Source organism: Microtus oregoni, unplaced genomic scaffold (genome assembly GCF_018167655.1).
Source record: "Microtus oregoni isolate MIOR12 unplaced genomic scaffold, Mior012 000016F_ref0000370, whole genome shotgun sequence".
Taxonomy (NCBI): Eukaryota; Metazoa; Chordata; class Mammalia; order Rodentia; family Cricetidae; genus Microtus; species Microtus oregoni.
Genome location: NW_024543075.1, coordinates 4,815,667 through 4,837,345, shown reverse-complemented (window position 1 = coordinate 4,837,345; position 21,679 = coordinate 4,815,667). Strand labels below are relative to the sequence as shown.

The 21,679-nt window shown below is 46.5% G+C and overlaps 1 protein-coding gene across 1 annotated transcript; it reads left to right on the top strand.

The window, feature by feature from the left end:
- The first annotated feature begins 1,980 nt into the window (after positions 1–1,980).
- LOC121458102 (scavenger receptor cysteine-rich domain-containing protein SCART1-like) lies at positions 1,981–16,542 on the top strand. Its single transcript, XM_041667226.1, has 13 exons — positions 1,981–2,041; positions 2,366–2,692; positions 3,298–3,609; positions 8,736–9,050; positions 11,511–11,816; positions 11,958–12,275; positions 12,380–12,694; positions 12,772–13,086; positions 13,359–13,424; positions 13,502–13,816; positions 14,070–14,093; positions 15,735–15,875; positions 16,361–16,542. The coding sequence occupies exons 1-13, from the start codon at positions 1,981–1,983 to the stop codon at positions 16,540–16,542; spliced, it is 2,997 nt and encodes a 998-aa protein (XP_041523160.1).
- Positions 16,543–21,679: the final 5,137 nt, after the last annotated feature.

Sequence of the window (21,679 nt, the reverse complement as noted above, 5' to 3'; positions counted from 1 at the left end):
ATGATGGCCATGTGGAAGAGCCCAAAGACAGCCTGGGAAGGATATGAAAGAGACTGGGCATTCCTCATTCTGGAAAGTGCGCCTTTGTTTTCCCAGGTCCATTCACTATTTCTGCTGTACTGCTCCCAGAAGGGTCTTCATGATGACCAGCACCTACATTTTACAGACCCAAATGTCACTTCCCTGTGTCCCCGACCAGTGCTTACATATCTAGGCTGGGATGCTAGCTCATATACTATTTCTTTCAAGGTTGGTCCTCAGACTGGGGTCCTCTACTAAGTAGGCAAAACCTCAGAGTAAGTGGTCCTTGCTCTTTCTCGGGGTTCTTATGACGTGTGCCTACAATCCTTTGGCAGCTGATTCCTATGGCAATTATTGCTAGTCCTTTCCAGAAACTGCTGTGATTCTGCCATGGCTCTTGTTCTGGGCCTTTCTTCTCTTCCTAACCTGGAACATTCGTTTGCATTTGAAGCCAAGGGTTTTGGGTTTCCCACTCACTCTTCTTTTTCTTTGGAGGAGAGGCTGACTCCTAATATGGCCTGGTGTTGATCTTCTTGCAGCCTCTAGGCATGGCCTTTCCAAGCTCAGTGGCCTGTTGATACATCCGAGGCTTTAGAATTTGTCTGTCTACCATGTCTTTCGTCCAGCACACACTGGAATATGAATGGTGGCCAACGCAATCCAATATTTTCAGATCACTTGTGGTCATATTTATTCAGAATCCCATCCTCCATGGCCAGAGTATTCTTGGACTACAATTCTCCTGAGACCAATCCATGGTCACACTCTGTCTGTATCTTCCCACTAATGACCCCTGTGTGCGATCTTCTCACTGAATGAGAACTCTATGAAAAAGACATCTACTCTCCTCTCCCACACAACCTGTCTGGGAAGTGTGTTTCCTGGTGTCCTTTCCCTGTGCCATGTGGACCAGCTTGCACGTTTGTGTTATTATCTGTTGTCTTATAAGCATGGGCCCGCATGAAGTCCTGGCAGAGCTTGGCTTCTTCTGGCATTCAGTTATAACATTGACCCTCAGATCGGATCGTATTACAGCAGAGAACAGAACCTTTCGTGTTGTGGGCGAATGAACTGCCATGGGGCCTGGTTCATAGAGGTTCTTCCAAGAGTGTTGGTCCCAATTTTCCTGGACTATTAAGCATTGTTAAACGTGACGTTAGGACAATGGCATGTAGGAGGGGAGTTGGTGACCAGGATATGATAGCTCAGACAAAAGCCTGAGGTTTTGCTGAGGATTCCCAGTTAAAAGAGGGTTGCCCTCTTGTCTGTCTCCACATGGCTGGGTCCTGTCTCCTTCCTGGGAGTGGACATCCACTTTACTTCTCTTGCCTGTCTCCCTCCTCATACTTCTCAATCTTTCCCACCGAGAAGCTCCACAAACCTCCTGAGCACCTTGTTGGCGGTGGCTCCAGCTTCTTTCATGCAGTTGGCAAGTTTACAAATAACCTTTTTTTGTTAGCGGGATGTGTAGGCATTTCTGTGACTTCTGGTGGAGTGAACTCGTAGGGGCCCTAAGAGAAGCTCCCAGAGAGGGAGAAAAATGTGACATGATGAAATTTTTAAGTCTATTTACTAATAATTAACCAGTCTTGGAAAGATCCCAGTCCTTGTCCAGATCTTCTGTTTGAGGGAGGGAAAGATACTTAGTGTCTTGCTTGACTCCAGCTTCATGAGGCACAGCCATTGAGAACTTGCTGGGAGGCTTTTTGCCCCCCTTCCACCTGGGGTTACGCTGGGTACCAGCTGCAGGAAGCACACTACTGGTGTGGCACAGTGAGGGAAAGCCTTCGTTGGGTTACAGATGGCAGCTCTGATGTAGGGGAGGCTCCCAGGGTGATTACAGGCTCTGGCTCTAGAACAGCATCACTGTAGATTAGAGCCCACCTTTTGCCTGGAGGCAGAACAAGCACTGTTACTGAGACTATCAGTTTGGGGAGCTGACCCTGCCTGAGATCCAGAATGGCAGGATCCTCTCTGGCTCTGTTTCCCCTATTGCTGACCTGCTGGACCCTCCCTACTGGTGAGTGGACACTGCTGTTTACCACTTGTCAGGGACGCAGGTGTGTAAAATATTGGCAACGGAGGTCAGCGGTAGCATAGTGCTGGTGATGTCTGCTGCCTTATTTCTTTGCGTTAGTTTCTGCTAGTTTCTGTTTTGCTAAAACAACCATCTTGATTCTGTGATGATTCTGTGCTAATTCAGAATATTCATAGTGAGGGAATCTAAAAAAGGAGGGAGTAACTGGTAGACAGTGATGATGAGTGAGTTTTCTAGTCAAGGAGAACTTGGAATGAAATCCCCACCCAGTATTTTCTCCATCTGACTCACGTCTTATCCCGGAAGGACTGACTGGGGAGGATGCCCTGAATCTCATAGATGGTACAGACCAATGTGATGGCCGTCTGCAAGTGGAGCATGGCGGGCATCAAGGCTTCGTGTGTGGTGACCACTGGGGCATGCAGGAAGCTTCTGCGACCTGCAGACAGCTTGGCTGCAGTCACGCACGCTCTACCTACCAGTATATTCTGAGGCCTGAAGAGATGACGGCACCCTGGCTGTATGGTACCAACTGTAGCGGTGAGGAGGCCACCCTCTGGAATTGTTCTCTAGGGACCTGGGGGCCCCTCAGTGACTGCAAGTGCCAGTGTGTGGTGTCAATTAACTGCGCAGGTGAGTCAGACAGGGGCTACTCAGATTCCTAGTCTCCCCTGGGCTCCTTTCCTGCCTTGGAGCTAGAGGCACTGAGGTAAGTGTCCAGGCGAGGAGGGGTGTGGTCAGGTGGGAGCCTCTTGCCCCCAGAGAGTCCCATGGTGAGAGACCATGAGGGAAGCTTACCTTCTCTGTTCTAAAGAAAACCAGTTCTCACTCTCCTTGTTCCCCTTCTCAGTAATTTTTTTTCCTGTATTTTTTTTTTTTAAGTCAGCCATTGGCTCTAAATATCACGGATGTGCCTAGATTACCTCAGGGAACACCTCAGGATCCCTGTACACTGTCACTGCAGCAGACACAACTTAAGTCAGGGGGACAGGACAGGTTGTGAGGAACGAGCCCTGTCTCAAGCTCTCCTGTGAGTTACTGCCTCTCCCGTACACCTGTCTGTGATAGTATTCTGGGAGGATGGGCTCTGTTTGCCTGTTCTTCTGGGGTAACAGTAAAAGCAACACCACCAGGGCTCCTGTGCACTTACTTCAAACTAAAAATGCCAGTCTGCAGACCCTGATCATGCTCTCTTGGCAGTGGCTTCTAGGAGTGGGTTTTTTCTCCTGTGCTACCAGGTGCAAGCTTTCAGCAAGTCATACTGGCCGGAGGTGCCAGTCCGTGTGCTGGGTCTCCCGAGTTGTTGAGTGGGTCTGTCCCCATCCTGAAGTGTGACCTGCAGAAGGAAGAGGCAAGTGTCCTGTGCAGAGACCTGGCGTGCGGCACGGCTCTGCAGTGGTCCAGAGCTCACCAAGGAGCAGGGGCTGGAAGTCAAGACCAGAAGTTCGTGTCTTGCCAAGGCACGGAGCCTAACACTTCCTTCTGCAAGATCAATGTGAACTTTGCAGAGCAGTGTGACCTTGTATCTTACACCCAGGTGGTGTGCACAGGTAGGAATGCCCTATGATGAGTGTGTCAGTGTGGAAAGTGGGTGTCTCCATATGAGGAAATAGGATCAGGCATCTGCCCCACAGTACAAGGTCAACGGAATCTTAGTTACGTCATGGTTGACACCATTCCACACTGCTACCAGGAGCCATTGGGAGATCCCTCTGGGAGCAAATATGTTGTTGGTGCTACTCTGCCCAGGATTTCTTTCCAGTTTGGACCTTGGAGCTTATGGACTCTGAATCTCCTTGGTATCTATTGTAATGTTCTCTTTTTCATCTCTAATTTTATTAATTTGGATTTTCTTTTATTTCATATAGTTAATTTTGCCCAAGGTTTGTTAATCTTACTTTTTTTCTCAAAGAATCAACTTTTCATTTCATTGATTATTTTTGATGTTTTTTTGTTTGCTTGTTTCTATTTCATTAATTTCAACCCTAAGTTTGGCTATTTCTTCCCATCTATTCTTTTTTTGTGTGTTTTTTCTTCTTGTTTTCTACAGCTTGCAGGTGTGTCACTAAGTTACAACATGCTATCTCTCCAGTTTTTTAGCGTGGACACTAAGGGCTATGAACTTGCCTTCGTTGTGTCCTATAGGTTTGAGTATGTTGTGTTTTTGCTTTTATTCAATTCTAAAATTCTCTTATTGATTTTTATCTTGACCCATTTTTTTTCATTCATCAGTGAGTTGCTCAATTTCCATGGGTTTGTGTACTTTTTTTGCTTCTATTGTTGCTGATATTTAAGTCATGAGTCATAATGGTCAGATAGGATACAAAGTTTTATTTCAATTTTTTAGTATCTGTTGAGACTTGCTTTGTGCCCTAGTATGTAGTAAGTTTTGGAGAAAGGCCAATGAGCTGCTGAAAAGAAAATATATTCTTTTGTGCTGGGGCGAAATGTTCTGTATATGTTGTCAGGCCCAAAGAAAACTCCAATCTCCCGAACTCCAAAAGGCAACCCAAATATCCAGAAATGGGCTCAACTTGAACTATTGGAGCCTTTCTGGTGGTTAGATAAAAGCCAGCATTCCTCTGGAACTTACAAAGTTGTATTCTGTCTACCAAAAGAAGTCATTCTCCTTTCCTCAGGCAAAATGGGCATATGGCTCTCCAGTTAACATATACCGAGGTACCCATCAGGTAATCAAGGTCCACGCTGGCCTCCAGGCCCCCTCGGTCCCTACTCACAAGTGTTTGCTATGCATTTCAAAGCTCCCACGTCAGTCTCTGGCCAGTTTCTTTCCGCAGTCACTCTTTCTTACAGCCCACCTCTTCTGACTCGTCTCTCTGTGCTCTGCCCCTGCCATTGTCACTGTTTTCTCTGTTGTCTACCCCCTGCTACTCTCCCTCCTCTTGAGAATAGCCCTGGCCATGTCCAGTCTACCTTCTCTCTCTGCTGTGGACTCTCCCGGATTCTTCTAACTGTTCTCTCTCTCACATCTGCAATAAAGTCTTCCCGTGCCATGGAGTGGTTGCATCATTAGTTTACCCAGATGCCTGTTAGGTACATTTTTATGAAATTGTTTAACTCTAGCATTTCTCCGTTCAGGAATTGTTTGGATGACCTGCCTATTGGTGAGGGTAGGTTATTGAAATCACCCCGTTTCAATGTGTGGGCGTCAATATGTGATTTTAGTTGTGGTACTGTTTCTTTTGTGAACTTGGGTTCCTTTTTTATGTTGTGTGTATAAATATTTAGAGTTGTAATGTTCTCTGGGTGGATTTTTTTCTTTAATGAGTGCTTTATGTTCTTCCCTAGCTCTTCTATTTAGTTTTCCTTTTTTTTTTTAAAAAAAAATTAACACTTTCTTTGACCGAGGTGTCCATATCTATCTATCTTTGAGACCTGAAATTCTCTTTTCACATCTTGAACTCCATTGGTGAGGCTTCCCTTTGAAGTTTTTGTTTGTTTTCCTAAATTTTTAAGTCCCAATTTTATTTAAGTTTGGGGTTTCTATCGTGAGTTTATTTTTACTTCCTTTTCTTGAACTCTTTTCATTATTTCACTCAACTGTTTTTTTTTTTTTTTTGTGTGTGTGTGTGTGTGTGTGTTTTCATGGCCTTCATTCAGGAATTTATTCATAACCTCTCGAAGGTCCTTGGACATATTTGCAGTTGCTACTTGAAGTTCCTGTCATATGCTTCAGCTATATTGTATTTTTCTTGGCTTACTTTAATGCAGTAACTGGCCTCCTTGGAAGCATGAAGTTTCTTGTTCGTGTTTGAATTTCTGTGCTGGGGTATAGGCGTCTGGAGTTGATGAATGAGTTGATCCTAGGGTTTGTTTTCTGGCTTTGTCTTCATTGGTGTGTGCTCCATTCATTGGTTTTTGCTGCTCCTTCTGCATCTTAGGAAAGTGTAGTGACTGCAGGTCCCTTGGTAGAGAGTGCTTCTTCAGGTCAGGCGGTGCTGAGAAGACTGGAGAGGATTTGGAGAGAAGTCTGAAAGGGCCTTTCGGGAAGAGCGAGGGGGATCCTGCCCACACAAGCTGTGAGGACCCCAGGGGGTTGGCAGTGTGGTTAGAGGAGTGGATCCTGCAGGTGGGCTGCAGTAGGACAATGGATGTATCCGGAAAGACAGTGACTGTAGAATTAGAGGACCTAGGGACTCTACCAAGAGTTGGAGTTTCTACTGAATGGAGTTCAGTTGCGAGGATGGGAACCTAAGAGCCAGATGCCAAAGTGTCTTAGGGTTGCTATTGCTGTGATAAAACACCACGATCAAAAGTAACTTGGGAAGAGAAGGCGTTCTTTCACTCACAGTTCCATATAACAGTTTATTATCAATAGCAGTTCCTGTTCAAGCAGGGTTAGGAACCTGGAAGCAGGAATTGATACAGAGGCTGTGGAGAGGTGTTGCTTACTGGCTTGCTCCCAGTGGCTGGCTCAGCCTGCTTTATTATAGAAACCAGGGCTATCAGCCCAGGGATGGCCCCACCCACAATGACCTGGGCCCTCCCACATCAATCAATAATTAAGAAAATGCTCACCAGGCTTGCCACAGCCAAATCTTATGGAGGCATTTCCTCAGCTGAAACCTTTCTCTTTGAGGACTCTAGCTTGTGTCAAGTTGATGTAAAACTAGCGAGCACAGTGAGAATGAAGAGATGGTAACGGAGAACAAGAAGAGAGGTGGGAATTGCCTGCCTGACTCTAAGGCTAATTATTTTATTGGCACACACCCTAGTATTCTTTGTAATTTTTTTTGAGAATTTTATGTATGAGTTCCGTATGTATATAATTCTTTCCCTTCCTTTCTACTCATCACGTCCCTTCCACTCCCTCTCAAACTCCTGATTTCCTGTTTCCTAATTATAATTGTTAAATATATGCATATCAGTTTATAACCACACCCCGCTGAGATCATTAGTGTTGCTCATGTGTTCAGGGCTGATTCTTGGGACTGGCTGGCCTAGCAGGAGTCTAGCTTCTGTTGAGAACTGATTCTCTCTTTCCCATCAACCAACAAGTGCCTGTAGTTCTTGTTCTACGGGTGAAGCCCAAGAGAATTTCCCCATCCATGTTGGCATGCCAATTGGTGTTGTCATTTTTAGGTATTCTTTCGGTAGTCTTATTTTTGTGACCTCTTGGGTACAGCTTCTATGTCATTTATAGAAGACACTATCTTGCAGCTCTATCCTGGTCTTCTTAATAGTTTTACTAAGAAACCTTAAATTTTTTTGACTTAAATTTTTATTAGTTTCTGCTGCAACTTATGCAGAAAGTTCTGGATATACCTTTTTATTTGCTGAGATCTGTCAGCACAATTGAAGTTCATTATCTATTCCTTGTACACAAACGAATCAGTTCGAAAGAAGGAAATGGAGATCATTGCATACTCCACCTCTTAGAATCAAATGTGTGAAACCAAATGGTGTGGATTTATTGAGAGATTTCTTTGCAGAAAACCAGACGCAAACTCACAGGGCAAAGTTCATCAGTGTGTATTGTGTTTCCTCCTGACATTCAATTGTTCATAATGCCTCACCATTAAGTAGACATATGTGCCATGTTGGAAATGGTGGCGTCATATCTACTTACTCAGTTGGTCATTAGTTTTTATACCAACCTTATTGTATGGACTTTCTTGTGTGGCTACCTGGTAGGCAGGGATGTTTCCATAGGGAGTTATGCATCCCTGATGGCTATACATAGGACAAGTATTCAGATTTGGAGATGAAATTGCTAAGTCTGTCTGTTAATGCTATACTGATCTTAGAAGTGCTCAGGTGTTCAGACAGAGTTTCTGTTTGAGGCAGAGAAAGGTTCTTGCTGTCCTGTGTGGTTCTGGACTTAATAGCTGCAGCCTCTGTGACCTTGTTAGGTGGAGGATCCTTGACCTTCTCATATCTGGAACTGTTTTGCTCTGACTGCTGGAGGCATCAGACTGATGGTGCTGTCTGGGCCCTGGCACAGTGTATGAGTTCCTGCTATCAGTGCCGGATGAGTGCCCTGATGTGGGGAAGACACTCAGGGTGCTTATGGTCTCAGGCCCCAGGGCACTACCACCCTAAATTAGAGTGATATGACTCTAAATAAGAGGCAGAGACACTGGTATCTTCCAACCAATGTAATAGGTAGTGTGCAGAGGTAGGGATGCTTCACCCTGAGCATTTTAGTCTAGATGTTGGATATCTCAAGATGAACAAAGGAGATTTATCTATCTGTCTCCAAGCACAGAGTCAATAGAATTCTCTCCATTGAAGAGTTTGTCACCATTACTACTGAGGTGATTCAGGGTGGTCCAGGGATGTCCTTGGATAGTGTCGTTGCACTGTGTGTTCTGCCCATAGCTCATGTCTAGTCTGCACTCTGGGTTTGAGGAGCTATTGGGGTAGAGCCCATTTGCCTTGCTTGTGATGACATGGGGCCCATGTCTCTCTAGAAGCAAAAATACTAGGAGAATATTTATGTTCAAAATCTGTGTGGGTTCCAGTTTCCAAGTGAGGTATGAGGGGCAGTTTCAACATCCTTGTGTAGACCCTCAGAAGTTGCCTTGTGGGCCACTGTCCCTGTCCTCCTCTACCATTCCTCACTGGGGGACTGGGTGGCAGGCATCACTTCACTCCAGTGACCTGCAGGAACCCTGCCTTGACCTTATTTGCTTCATTTAGTGTTTGTCTTCAGGTCACGTGGAGGCTCGGCTGCTGGGTGGCACACACCCCTGTGAAGGACGCCTGGAGGTTCTTCGAGGACTTACCTGGGGCTCTGTCTGCTACGATGACCTGGACCTGCCCATGGCCCAGGTGGTTTGTCAAGAGCTGGGGTGTGGCACTGCTGTATCCATACTCGAGAGTTCCCAATTCGGCCATGGATCAGGGCCAGTGTGGACAGAGGCCTTTCGCTGTGTGGGCAATGAATCACTGCTGTTCCATTGCCAGAGGGAGCCTGGACACCAGTGTGGCCATGATCAAGATGCTGCATTAACCTGCTCAGGGGAAAGTGAGTCCGTTCACAACCTAGAAGGGTGTTGGGTTGTGTTAGTAGGATCAGTAATCTGAGTGATGGACTGTGATGACCATGGATGGATAGCTGTGGGCAGGTGCTCAGGGCTTGTGTTCTCTCCTGTCCTAGAATTTCCATGGTCTCTTTTTCACATTTCTCTCCTCTCATGTGTCTGCTTTCCTTTTTCACCTTTTGGGAAATGACTGCACAGCTCTGTCACAGATCTCAGAACAGGGGGTAGTTTGGGGGTAGTACTGATGGTTCCGCATATTCTCTATGGCAGGCCTTAGTAATACATGGCTCTCAGCCCTGCCATGTGTGTTGTTTCCCTGGTGATGAGGCCCATTTGTATACACAACTCAACTTTGCTTCATTCCAACCAGTTTTCTGCCTTGTCTTGTTCTTTGGTGTCACATCTAAAGCTTTACAAGTCCAAGGAGGTCTGCTACCCTCAATGTAGGTCTTGTGCAATTTATCTTTTAAGATGTGTATTCTGTGTGTACTATGTGTAAAATATTTCCCATGTTTAATTAACATGTACTTAGTGTCTGTATTTAAGGGGTGCAGTCTGACATGGAAATTCATGTTATAATCTGCACTGGTCAGGTCTGGGTAACTGGCGTATCTGTCATCTCAGACATGACTTTTTTGTTGAGAACATTCAACACCTTATCCTCTAACTATTTGGAAATATTCCACAAGTTGTGGTCAGCCACATTAGAAAGCATTATAAGTCTGGTTGTTCCATGACACATTTAACCGTTCTCCCTCAACTCCCAATCCTCCCTTCTTGGCTCTGGTAACCATATGTGATTCTGTCCTGTTGTTCTATCAGCATCTTCCTCATGAAGATAAGAACTTGTGTTTTGTGTCACCTGGTGACTGATTTATTTTGCTTAATGTCTTCTTTCCTGTGTATATTCCTCCAAATGGCAAAGTTCAGTCTTTTCAGTGGCGGAGATACCTATCATCTTGTTCATACACACTGTCTTAGAGTTTCTATTGCTATGACAGCATGGCTATGGTAACTCCTATAGAGGAAAATATTTAACTGGGGGTGGCTTACAGCTTCAAAAGTTTAGTCCATTATCATGGTGGGACATGGCAGCATGCAGGCAGACATGGTGCTGGAGAAGGAGCTGAGAGTTCTATATCTTGATCCCCAGGCAACAGGAAGTGAAGTGTGTCGTTGGGAGTAGCTTGAGCATAGGAGACCTCAAAACCTACCCCCACAGTGACACACTTCCTCCAACAAGATCATAGCTACATCAACAAGGCCACACCTCTGAATAGTGCCACTTCCTATGGGCAAGCATTCAAAGGCATGTGTCTATGGGGCCCATAGCTATTCACATTATCACACACCATGCTTTCCTTACCGAGTCACTCTTTAAGGGATACCTAAGTCAACTCCATGTCCCATTGTGGATAGTGCTGAAATAAACACATAAGGGCCTTTGTCTCTTCCACATGCTCTTTTGAGTGTGTTTGGCTAGATGACCGGAAGTGGGATTATTGACCTGTGTGGCCATTCTATTCTTGGTTTTCCTAGGAAGCCTCTTATTGCATGTGTAGCTTTAGATACTGAATGAAATTCAGGATTTTCTTTTAAAAAAACTGAGATTGGTTCTATCCTTTTCTTTTCAGTACGTTCTTTATAGACATGCTTATCTGCTTAGGGGTACCCCATAGATCTCCAGGGCACTGTTCATTTGGGATAATATCAGTGGGTCTATCATTATGTTCCTTGGTTCTTCTGTTCTGCTCATGTCTACCCTTAAATCCTGCAGAAATATACTTGGGCCACACAATTTTCTTTTTGGTCCATTTCATCATTCCTACAGGTTGTTGAGATTCAGTTTACAGAGACATTGCACATAGTCCTCACATTTTACAGTTCTTTTCATGGTTTCATGGAGCAGATTAAAGACCACGTGCTTAGGATTGTGTGGTATGTTGCTTTTGAACGTCTTTTCATAGGTAAAATGGTTATTGAGGCAACACAGAGAGATTTCCTTTAGTGATCAGAAAAAACTATTCTTCTCTTAGTCTGTAGGTTAATTCTCTGTTGTGTTACACTGTATCCAGGCCACTTAATTGCCTAGTGTTCATACCTGCTGTGTGTAGCCAACGTTGAAGGCATTATCACACTAGAGATGTCCCATATTCAATTTCAAGAAATTTGATGCTTCTAGTTCCCCTAGCATGATCCCTGAGATAGGAAGGGTAGAGGTATTGGGGATGTGGGGGTTTGAGGAGGAAGGGATGGAGTTGTGTAGGGCCGGGGCTCAGGAGCTACTTAGCCTACCTTGAGTAGCAGCACTCTGCAAAGATACTCTCCTGCTTAGTCTGTGTGTGCCCAGTTTGCACGTGTCCTGTCTGTAAGAGACTCACACTGAACATGGGTGTCCGCAGCTCTGGGATGTGGGAATTTCACTGATTCCAACTCTCCCTTAGAGTTCCGGCTGGTCAATGGCAGCAGCCGCTGTGAGGGCCGTGTGGAGCTTCGGGTAAAGGAGAATTGGCTGCCCCTCTGTGCTGCCCACTGGGACTTAGCAGACGCCATGGTGCTCTGCCAGCAGCTCAACTGTGGCCGTGCAGTGGCCATACCCCACGGAGGCCACTTTGGAAATGTGAGGGAACCTATCTGGACAGATGTGTTTCGCTGTTCAGGGACAGAGCCCCACTTGCTGAGCTGCCCAGCAAGCACGCTAGGGGCCCAGGCATGCACTGTGGAAAACCCAGCCTCCGTTATCTGCTCAGGTGAGTTCAGGCAGTCATGAGACTGTGAAGGAGAAGGTAAGCAGGACTGATGGACAGAGGCGGGAAAGGGTTGGGAGGATGAGGATAGGTGAGACTCCTCGATGCACTGGTCCTCTGCCCTTCAGAGTTTCTCTCTGTCAGGTCTCCAGGATGCTCTGCGGCTGAGGGATGGACAGAGCCATTGCGATGGACGAGTGGAAATCTTCCTGGATGGTGTGTGGGGGCGTGTGCTGGACAGCGCCTGGGACCTGCGTGATGCTGCTGTGGTGTGCCGACAGCTGGGATGTGGTGAGGCACAGCGAGCCTATGACGCTCCAGCACCAGGCCACAAGACAGTCCCTGTGGGGTTGAGCCTGGTGCAGTGCTTGGGCTCTGAGACCCACCTGACCCGGTGCAATGTGTCCGTGTCTCAGCTGGTGACTGCGGGAACTTTGCAGGATGCGGGTGTGGTATGCTCAGGTGAGTGTGAGTGTGGGGTGTCATCTCCTCCCCCTCCCCCACCCTGGGTTCCTGCTTTGCTCATGTAGTCCAGTGTGCCCTGACTGGGTCTCTCCTCTCTGCAGGGAGCTTGCGCATACGGTTGGCAGAGGGTAAGGGCCGCTGTGCTGGGCGTGTTGAAGTGTTCTATCAGGGCACATGGGGCACTGTATGCGATGATGCTTGGGACCTGCGCGATGCCCACGTCGTCTGCAGGCAGCTGGGCTGTGGCTATGCCCTCAATGCCCCCGGGGCTGCCCATTTTGGAGCAGGTACTGGGCGCATCTGGATGGACGAACTGGGCTGCCTGGGTGAGGAGGCTACTCTCTGGGAGTGCCCATCAGGAGGCTGGGGCCAACAAGACTGTGGGCACAAGGAGGATGCAGGCGTGGTCTGTTCAGGTGGGTGCTACAGGTCCAGCTTGACACACCCCAGTCCTCCCCAACTCTGCCTGGCTGACTGAGCCCTCTGTCTGCAGAATTCACTGATATAAGGCTGCAGGAACACAGCCAGGCTTGCACAGGACGCCTGGAAGTTTTCTACAATGGGACCTGGGGTGGCGTGTGCCAGTCCTTGAATGCTGCCTCCCTGAGGGTTCTGTGTGGACAAATGGGCTGTGGGTCCCAAGGGCAGCTGCTGGCCAGGCCAAGGAGCTCGTCTACACTTGAGACTGTCTGGCTGAAGTCCATTCAGTGCAGAGACAAGCATGACAGATCCTTGTGGCAATGCCCCTCGGAGCCCTGGAACAGGCATTCTTGCCTCAGCGGAGAGGAGGCCTGGCTGGTGTGTACAGGTGAGCTGTGTTGTGCGTTTCCAAGGGGGCTCACTGGGGCTCTGGGTGGGGTGTGGATCGTAGAGACTCAGCTCAGGATCCTGTTGCTTCCTGTTTCTCGTAAAGACGGCTCAGAGGGGGAATAGTGTGTGGAATTCTCAGGCTTTGTGGCTCTCCTTTGAGACCTAGAGATTTTTTTTCTCCCTCTAGTTATGGGGAGACAGCATGAGGGAAAGAAAGTAGTTCCTAGATTTTAGGTTCCTGAACTTATGACATTCTTAATTTCCACACAGAAAAGACTGAAGTTTCTCAGGATATGGGGCAGGTTCCCAATTGCTCATCAACACTTAACTGCCCAGGTAACTCTTCCTCCACAAGTCTCCTAAGAACTCATCAGCCGGAAAGCATCATGCACTGATTGTTGACCCCTTTCCAGAGGAAGGTGCGCTTCGCGTGTTTGGGGGTGAGGATGGCTGCTCTGGACGAGTAGAATTCTGGCATGCAGGTTCTTGGGGCACAGTGTGCGATGACTCCTGGGACCTGGCAGATGCAGAAGTTGTGTGCCGGCAGCTGGGCTGTGGCCCGGCCATAGCTGCCTTGCACAATGGTGCCTTTGGGCCTGGTTCAGGGCCTGTATGGCTAGATGAAGTGGGATGCCGAGGCACTGAGACATCTCTGGGAACCTGCCAGGCGGAACCGTGGGGCTATGGAGACTGCTCCCACAAGGAGGATGCTGGCGTACGCTGCTTAGGTGAGTGAGGCAGCACACAGTGGTGGGAAGAGAAAGATTGATATTTCTGGCTATTTTCTACCCTTATTCTGCTCAGACAAATCCTTGAGCACAGGACCCCAACATTTAGGGTACCATTGGTGCTCCAGGGACAGATTGCCACCCTCCGTCCTATATAGCTCATGCTGACCTGGTGGCTGCCACCCACAAAGTATGGGCCCATTTGTGTCGTTGAAGGTGGTTGGTAATTCCCCAACCTGCATTTCTTTTGCAGACATCTCTGGGACCGTGGCTTCAGGTAAGTGACTCTTTGTTAATCCTTCCCTCCGCTCATCCATCATTACCTGGACGGCCTGCAAAGGCACCCTTTCCTGACCTTTCTTGAGAACCGCCGAGACCACATGCCATGGGCACACTTTGTGTCAGATATAAATCTGTGGGGATGATCTCCCAGTCTGTGATGGAGACTGCTCATCTCTCCTATGCCTGCTGGATGGGAAAACATGGGGGACCAAACTCCTGGTCATAAGCAGCCCCTTCTAGGAGCCTTTAACTTACAGACTATGTGGTTTTGTCAGAGTAGGCTGTATCCTACTGGACAGCATGTCCATACCAGAGCAGAGGGAAAGACAATGAGAACCCCCACATGGACTTTCTCCTTTCCTCAACCTAGGACTGAGCACTTGGGTCCTCTTTCCTGGGGCATCTTGCTCTGTTAACACAGATGATCTTTTCTTTTTATTCTTTACTGAGCTATATATTTTTTCTCCACCCCCTCCCTTCCTTCTATCTCCTCCTATGATCCTCACACTCCCAATTTACTCAGGAGATCTTGTCTTTTTCTATTTCGTGTGTAGATTAGGTCCATGTATGTCTTTGGGTTCTCTATGTTGTCTAGGTTCTCTGGGTTTGTGAACTGCAGGCTTTTTTCTTTGTTTTATGCCTAAAAGCCACTTATGAGTGAGTACATATTACATTTATCTTTCTGGGTCTGGGTTACCTCACTCAATATGATGTTTTCTAGATGCATCCATTTGCCTGCAAAATTCAAGATAGTGATTTTTTTTTCCTGTGGTGTAGTACTCCATTGTGTAAACGTACCACATTTTCTTTATTCATACTTTGGTCGAGGGACATTTAGGTTGTTTCCAGGTTCTGGCTATGACAAATAATGCTGTTATGAACATAGCTGAGGACATTGGGTATATACTCAAAAGTGGTATTGCTGGGTCTTAAGGTAGGTTGTTTCCTAATTTTCTGAGAAATTGCCATACTGATTTTCAAATTGACTGAACCGGTTTGTACTCCCACCAGCAATGGAGAAGTGTTCCCCTTACCCCAAATCCTCTCCAGCATAAGCTGTCATCAGTGTTTTTGATCTTGGCCATTCTTACAGGTATAAGATGGAATCTCAGAGTTATTTTGCTTTGCATTTCCCTGATGGCTAAAAATGTTGAGCATTTCCTTAAGTGTCTTTCATCCATTTTAGATTATTCTGTTGAGAGTTCTCTGTTTAGGTCTGTACCCCATTTTTCATTGGATTATCTATTCTTTTGATGTCTAATCTCCTGAGTTCCTGGTATATTTTGGAGATCAGCTCTCTGTCTGATGTGGGGTTGGTGAAGCTCTTTTCCCATTCTGTAGGCAGCCGTTATGTCTTGTTGACCATGTCCTTTGCTTTACAGAAGCTTCTCAGTTTCAGGAGGTACCATTTTTTATTTGTTTCTCTAAGTATCTGTGCTACTGGGGTTCTATTTAAGAAGTGGTTATACATGATGATTTTACATGAGCAGTTACCTGCTAATGTAACACTGACATCAAGCTGTCCTGGGTTGCTCATGGGGAGGTTGATGTCCTCCAGCCCGAGCATCAGCTTGTCCCAGGGGGCCCAGGTACATAGCACACACTTTTACTCATTACCTGTTTCTGTGCTCCATAGGCAATTCTTCGGCTTCTCCACCACCTGTTCCTGAGGTCTGGACCCTGCCTGAGATTGCCTGCCTGGTCCTTAGCTGCCTCCTGGGCATAGTTTTTCTGGTCCTGGCTGCTCGGTGGTGTCACAGCAGAGCCATCAGCATGGGTAAGGAACAAGCTGGTAATGTGTCCCAAAGGCAGTGGAACAGAATTGTAGGAGAAGCGTTGTGAGACTCCAGCTACCACACACCCTCTCTGTTCTAATTATTGTCCTGAATGCTGGAAAGTCTCCGTGATAGCCAATGCTGAGTTAATATCGGGAGATTCCTGGATTATTATGGTCTGGAGGATTCTGGGTTTGTCCACTGTGCTGAGGACATCCTGCAGGTACACAATGGACTCCATTGCCTCACCCACCATTGCTTGTGCTGTCCTGACTGAGATCTTTCACAGATGAGCTATGGACCTTACACTTACACGTCCTACACCAGACCTTTGAGCATTGTGTATCCTGAGCAATAGAGATCTCATTGAGGGCACCTGCAGTCAGGGGTGTCTCCCTGTATCTGGGTTCTCATCATGCACAAGAGCCACAGGAACCAGAGAGGGTGGCTGAGCTTCTTTTGGAAAGTTCTGGTATGATCTCTGCAGGTTCAGGAGCAATGGGGCAGCTGTCCTCAGATGCTGTCTATGAATACATTGAAACAGTCCCTATGGAAGAAGGAGCAGAGGAGTCGGCAGCATCCCAGAGCCTGGTGCAGGATGAGGATTATGATGATGCAGAGGAGCCCGAGAACAGCCCTGCAGAAGATGTGGAGGCTGGGTACCACTGAGCTGGACTAGTGTGTACCTCTGTTCCCTGAGTTCCAGTGCACCCTTCCTCATAAAGCAGTTCTACTGTGGCCTGAGGATCAAATGGGTGGCTCTCCCTTTAAATATAGATAGAGCTGTTTGCTGCCTGAATGCTGACGCTGATGCTGAAGCCGAAATAGAAAACTGTGATGGTCCCTATCGTCAACAGATGATCTGGCCATAAACCTGTCCAAAGTGTGGTATCCCCCTCAGAGACTATAGCCTTCCCCGTCCCCATTTACCAAACTGATGTCATTAAACTTCTTTCTACTTAGAACTAATTGTCTGTCCCCCCTAGAACTATTTTCACAGTCAACCATAAAACTTGTTGTCTTCTGAGCCTCAGGTGGTACATTCTACTATAATCATGGGTAAGTATCTTGCATAGCTATCACGAATGAAATATCCTCTTACCATAGATGGAAACTAACACAGAGACCCACCACTGGCTTGTGCAGAGCGTGAGAGACCTTGGAACACTCAGTCCTATGGGATGTCTTCATCAAACCCCTCCCCTCTGGGCACAGGAAGCTTTGCTGAGGAGGAAGTGGAAAGTTTTATTTTGAGGCTCCTATTGAGAAGACCACACAGACATAGTGAAGAGCCAACTGAAAGTCTTTATTCCAGTCAGCTGGTGGCTGCACCTGGGTATCAGGGGCCCAAGTGTAGTCCAGTGCCTTTCTCAGGGTCTACAAATGAGCGAGAAAACCACATCCTGGCTGGAGAGTCCCAGGATTCCTTCCTCACCACAACAATCTAAGTAGATAGTTGCAAAAGCCATATGCAATTGGAAAACATAGCTCAGGCCTATCTTTGTCAAGAGCCCAGATCCTTGAGTTGTTTCCTCCCTGGAACTGTTTCCCTTAAGTTCATTTCTACTGGCACTTTTCTCAGCAAGGCAAAATTTATCCTAGATACCAAAATGGAGTTAGCACAGTCAACTTACAGCCACAGTTTGTAAGAGCGAGAGGCGATGCATGACTCCAAGAAAACAGCACCTTCCAGACACAGCAGGACTGACCCGTGACTGAGCTCAGAGAGTGTGGCAGCACACACACGCTCGAGTCAGGTTCCCAGGGCTGAGACAGGGAAGTGGACCAGGGCTGCCTGCAATCACTCCTCTCTGGAGCCTTCTCCCATGGGGTCTCACTGGTGTGTTAGTCATACTTTATGGTAGGTCCCACATCTAGGAGTTGTTAGACAACACAAAATGAACTCAATAGTATTGTTAGAGACTTTTTGTCTCATAATGTTTTTCTTGGGCATTTTTTTTATCTTATTGATCTTTCGCTTGTATATTTTGGTTGCTATTTTTTTTTGTGGGGTGTTTCTGATTTTGTTTTGCTTGTTCATTTTTTAAAGAGAGAGAGGGTGTGGAGTTGGGTCAGTGGGGAGGGGAGAAAGTGTGATCAGAATATATCGTCTAAAAGAGGTTTGTTCAATAAAAAATAATAATCTCACAAGAAATTTTAAAATTTGGAATGACTCCCTTGTTCTCCTCTGCTCACTGGCTCCAGGCCCCAAGTAGGCCTGGCAAGACCATCTGTCACTCTCAGACAGCCTCTGCTTTCACTCTCTGCCCCCACCTTTCTCTTCTCTCACTTTGCTTTGTTTCATTCTGATATAGTCTGACCTGCAGAAGGACGACTCCATCCAACCAGAGCACACATGAAACACAGTCAAACGCCGGGACAAGCTAACTCATGAGACCTACTGTGAAGGTCACTTGGTTAGGTCTCAGGGATCCCAGGAATGCCCCTCATCTCACTAGGAGATTCACTTTGTAGAAAGTTCCAGGAACTTTCCCTGGTCCCTGAGGTCCATAACTTTACAAGATAGAACAAAAAATGGTCTGAGGTGCCTTCCCCATATAACTCCTCCAGGTCACCCTAACTGGTCTCATCCCTGTCACTCAGATTCCTCCTACTCACAGTCCCACCCAGACCCCATTCTTAATTAACCCCCATCCGTCTTTTCCCTAGAGCCTCTACACATCCTTAAGAAATGAACCATAAAGCCTAGTGTGGTTCTGCAGGATAATATCCTGGCTGGGAGAGCCTATTGCACAGGGTGATGGTTTCTGTGGGAACCATACAACAGCAACTGCAAATGTGTACAGAAACGGAGCATTCCCCATGCTCCCATGCTCCCAATTTACTCAGGAGATCTTGTCTTTTTCTACTTCCTATGTAGACTGGATCCATGTATGTCTCTCTTAGAGTCCTCATTGTTGTCTAGGTTTTCTGGGATTATGATTTTTTAGGCTGGTTTCCTTTAAAGTGGTTTATTTATTTATTTATTTTTATTGAGAATAGAAAAAAAAAACAAGTTTCCGCCTCCTCCCAGCCTCCCATTTCCCTCCCCCTCCTCCCACCCTTCTCCCCTCCCCCTACTCCTCTCCCCCTCCCTCTCCAGTCCAAAGAGGAGTCAGGGTTCCCTGCCCTGTGGAAAGTCCAAGGTCCATCCCCCTCCATCCATGTCTAGGAAGGTGAACATCCAAACTGGCTAGGCTCTCACAAAGCCAGTACATTAAGTAAGATCAAAACCCCGTGCCATTGTCCCTGGCTTCTCATCAGCCCTCATTGTTCGCCATGTTCAGAGAGTCCGATTTTATCCCATGCTTTTTCAGTCACAGTCCAGCTGGCCTTGGTGAGCTCCCAATAGATCAGCCCCACTGTCTCAGTGGGTGGGTGCACCCCTCGTGATCCTGACTTCCTTGCTCATGTTCTCCCTCCTTCTGCTCCTCATTGGAACCTTGGGAGCTCAGTCCAGTGCTCCAGTGTGGGTCTCTGTCTCTATCTCCATCCATTACCAGATGAAGGTTCTATGGTGATATGCAAGATATTCGTCAGTATTGCTATAGGATAGGGTCATTTCAGGTTCCCTATCCTCAGCTGCCCAAGGAACTAACTGGGGACATTTCCTTGGACTCCTGGGAGCCACTCTAGGTTCAAGACCACTTATGAGTGAGTACAGATGATAATTGTCTTTCTGGATCTGGGTTACCTCACTCAATATGATGTTTTCTAGATCTATCCATTTGTCTGCAAATTTCAAGATTTCATTATTCTGCTATGTAGTACTCCATTGTGTAAATGTGCCACATTTTCCTCATTTATTCTTTGGTCGAGGGAAATTTAGGTTGTTTCCAGGTTCTGACTATGACAAACAAAGCTGCTATGCACATGGTTGAACACATGTCCTTGTGGTATGATTGATTATCTTTTGGGTATATACCCAAAAGTGGTATTACTGGGTCTTGTTTCCTAATTTTCTGAGAAATAGCTCTACTAATATCCAAAGGGGCTGTACCAGTTTTCACTCCCACCAGCAATGCAGAAGTGTTCCCTTTACCCCACAACCTCTCCAGCATAAGTTGTCATCAGTGTTTTTGATCTTGCCCATTCTTAGAGGTGTAAGATAGAATCTCAGAGTTTTTTGATTTGCATTTCTCTGATGACTAAGGATGTTGAGCATTTCCTGAAGTGTCTTTCAGGCATTTTAGATTCCTCTGTTGAGAGTTCTCTGTTTAGGTATGTACCCCATTTTTTAAAAATTGGATTATGTGTTCTTTTAATGACCAATTTCTTTAGTTCGTTGTATATTTTGGAGATTAGTCCTTTGTCTGATGTGGGGTTGATGAAGATCTTTTCTCATTCTGTAGGCTGTCATTTTGTCTCGTTGACCATGCCCTTTGCTTTACAGAAGCTTTTCAGTTTCAGGAGGTCCCATTTATTCGTTGTTTCTCTTAGTGTCTGTGCTACTGCGGTTATATTTAGGAAGTGGTCCCCTGTGCCAATGAGTTCAAGTGTACTTCCCATGGGACAACTCTTATAAAGGAAAACATTAATTGGGGCTGGCTTATAGGTTCAGAGGTTTAGTCCATTATCATCATGGTGGGAAACACGGAGGCATGCAGACAGACATTGTGCTGGAGAAGTAGCCAAGAGTTTTACATCTGGATCAGCAGACAGTAGGAACAGAGTGACACTGGGCCTGGCTTGAGCTTCTGAAACCTCAAAGCCTGCCCCCTGTGGTACATGTCCTCCTACAAGAACAAAATCCCAAAATGCCACTCCTTATAGGCCTTCAGGGACATTTTCATTAAAGCCACCACAGACATCTTCTCTTCCCTGGGAAATGGAGGATTCTGCCAAGGGAAAAAAGCTGGTTGGAACCTTTAATAGGGGTGAGTGAGGGTGCCTGGGAATGAGGAAGTTGTAGCAGCTATGGGGGACTGTATAGGAGTCTGCCATCTCTCCTTCCTAAAATTGCCCATTGTGAGACAGACTTCCCTGGGAGACAGGCTGTCTCAACAGACATTCCTTTCTGGGCTGACTGATAATGGTTGATCTTGATCAGTTGTAATCTCAGAGGAATTGTTTTTACAACATAGGCACTCATCAGGGAGCCTAGGATAGACGAAAGCATGGATACCACCAAAGTCCAACTTATTGAGTAAATGGGTTTTATTGGGGTTACTGAAAGGAATATGGGAGAAGGGCTAGTTAGAGGAGCAGAAGTTTTTCAAAGACAGCAAAGCCCACCCCAACATGAGTGTCAGCTTATGAAATTTGGGAACTTGGAGCGCACTGCACAGCCTGCAGACACCTCAGCAGCTGGAGATTGTCCTTTCCAAGTGACTCAGTCGCTCTAAACCTCTTCTTTTTCCAGGCAGCTAGTCTGGTCTTAGTCTTCTCTGCAGCAGGGCTTGTCTCAGCATGACTCTTATCAGCCTTTGTTTATTCTTGGATGGGAGGGGCCTGTAAATCTGATGAGTTGCAGGGACTTACTGACTCTATTTTGAATTTTTTTTTTAACCTTGTGGCTTAAGTAGTTTCCTGCAAGATGGAATATTTCAATTTAGGATGAGACTGCTACACATCAGCCAACTATGGCTCTGAGTAGGAATTACTTCTGTTAATGTAGGGACTGGTGACTCTGAGAGCGCTCCTTCACAGTTAGGGGTCAGTGATGATCCCGGGGATGGCAGGATGAGTTCCCTACATTGTGGGGGAAAAGACTGACAATAGCATGGACCAGGCAAGCACTTGCACTGGAGTTGCTGATTTTGTAACACACTTACTCTTTTGATGTCTTTGTTCATGTTTTCCTCAG

Bases quoted from the DNA above. Each gene is read 5' to 3' on its own strand.
- LOC121458102 (XM_041667226.1), top strand. From the start codon at position 1,981: ATGGCAGGATCCTCTCTGGCTCTGTTTCCCCTATTGCTGACCTGCTGG. The intron at 3,610-8,735 runs GTAGGAATGCCC...GTTTGTCTTCAG, and splicing joins CACCCAGGTGGTGTGCACAG to GTCACGTGGAGGCTCGGCTG. The intron at 13,817-14,069 runs GTGAGTGAGGCA...TTTCTTTTGCAG, and splicing joins TGCTGGCGTACGCTGCTTAG to ACATCTCTGGGACCGTGGCT.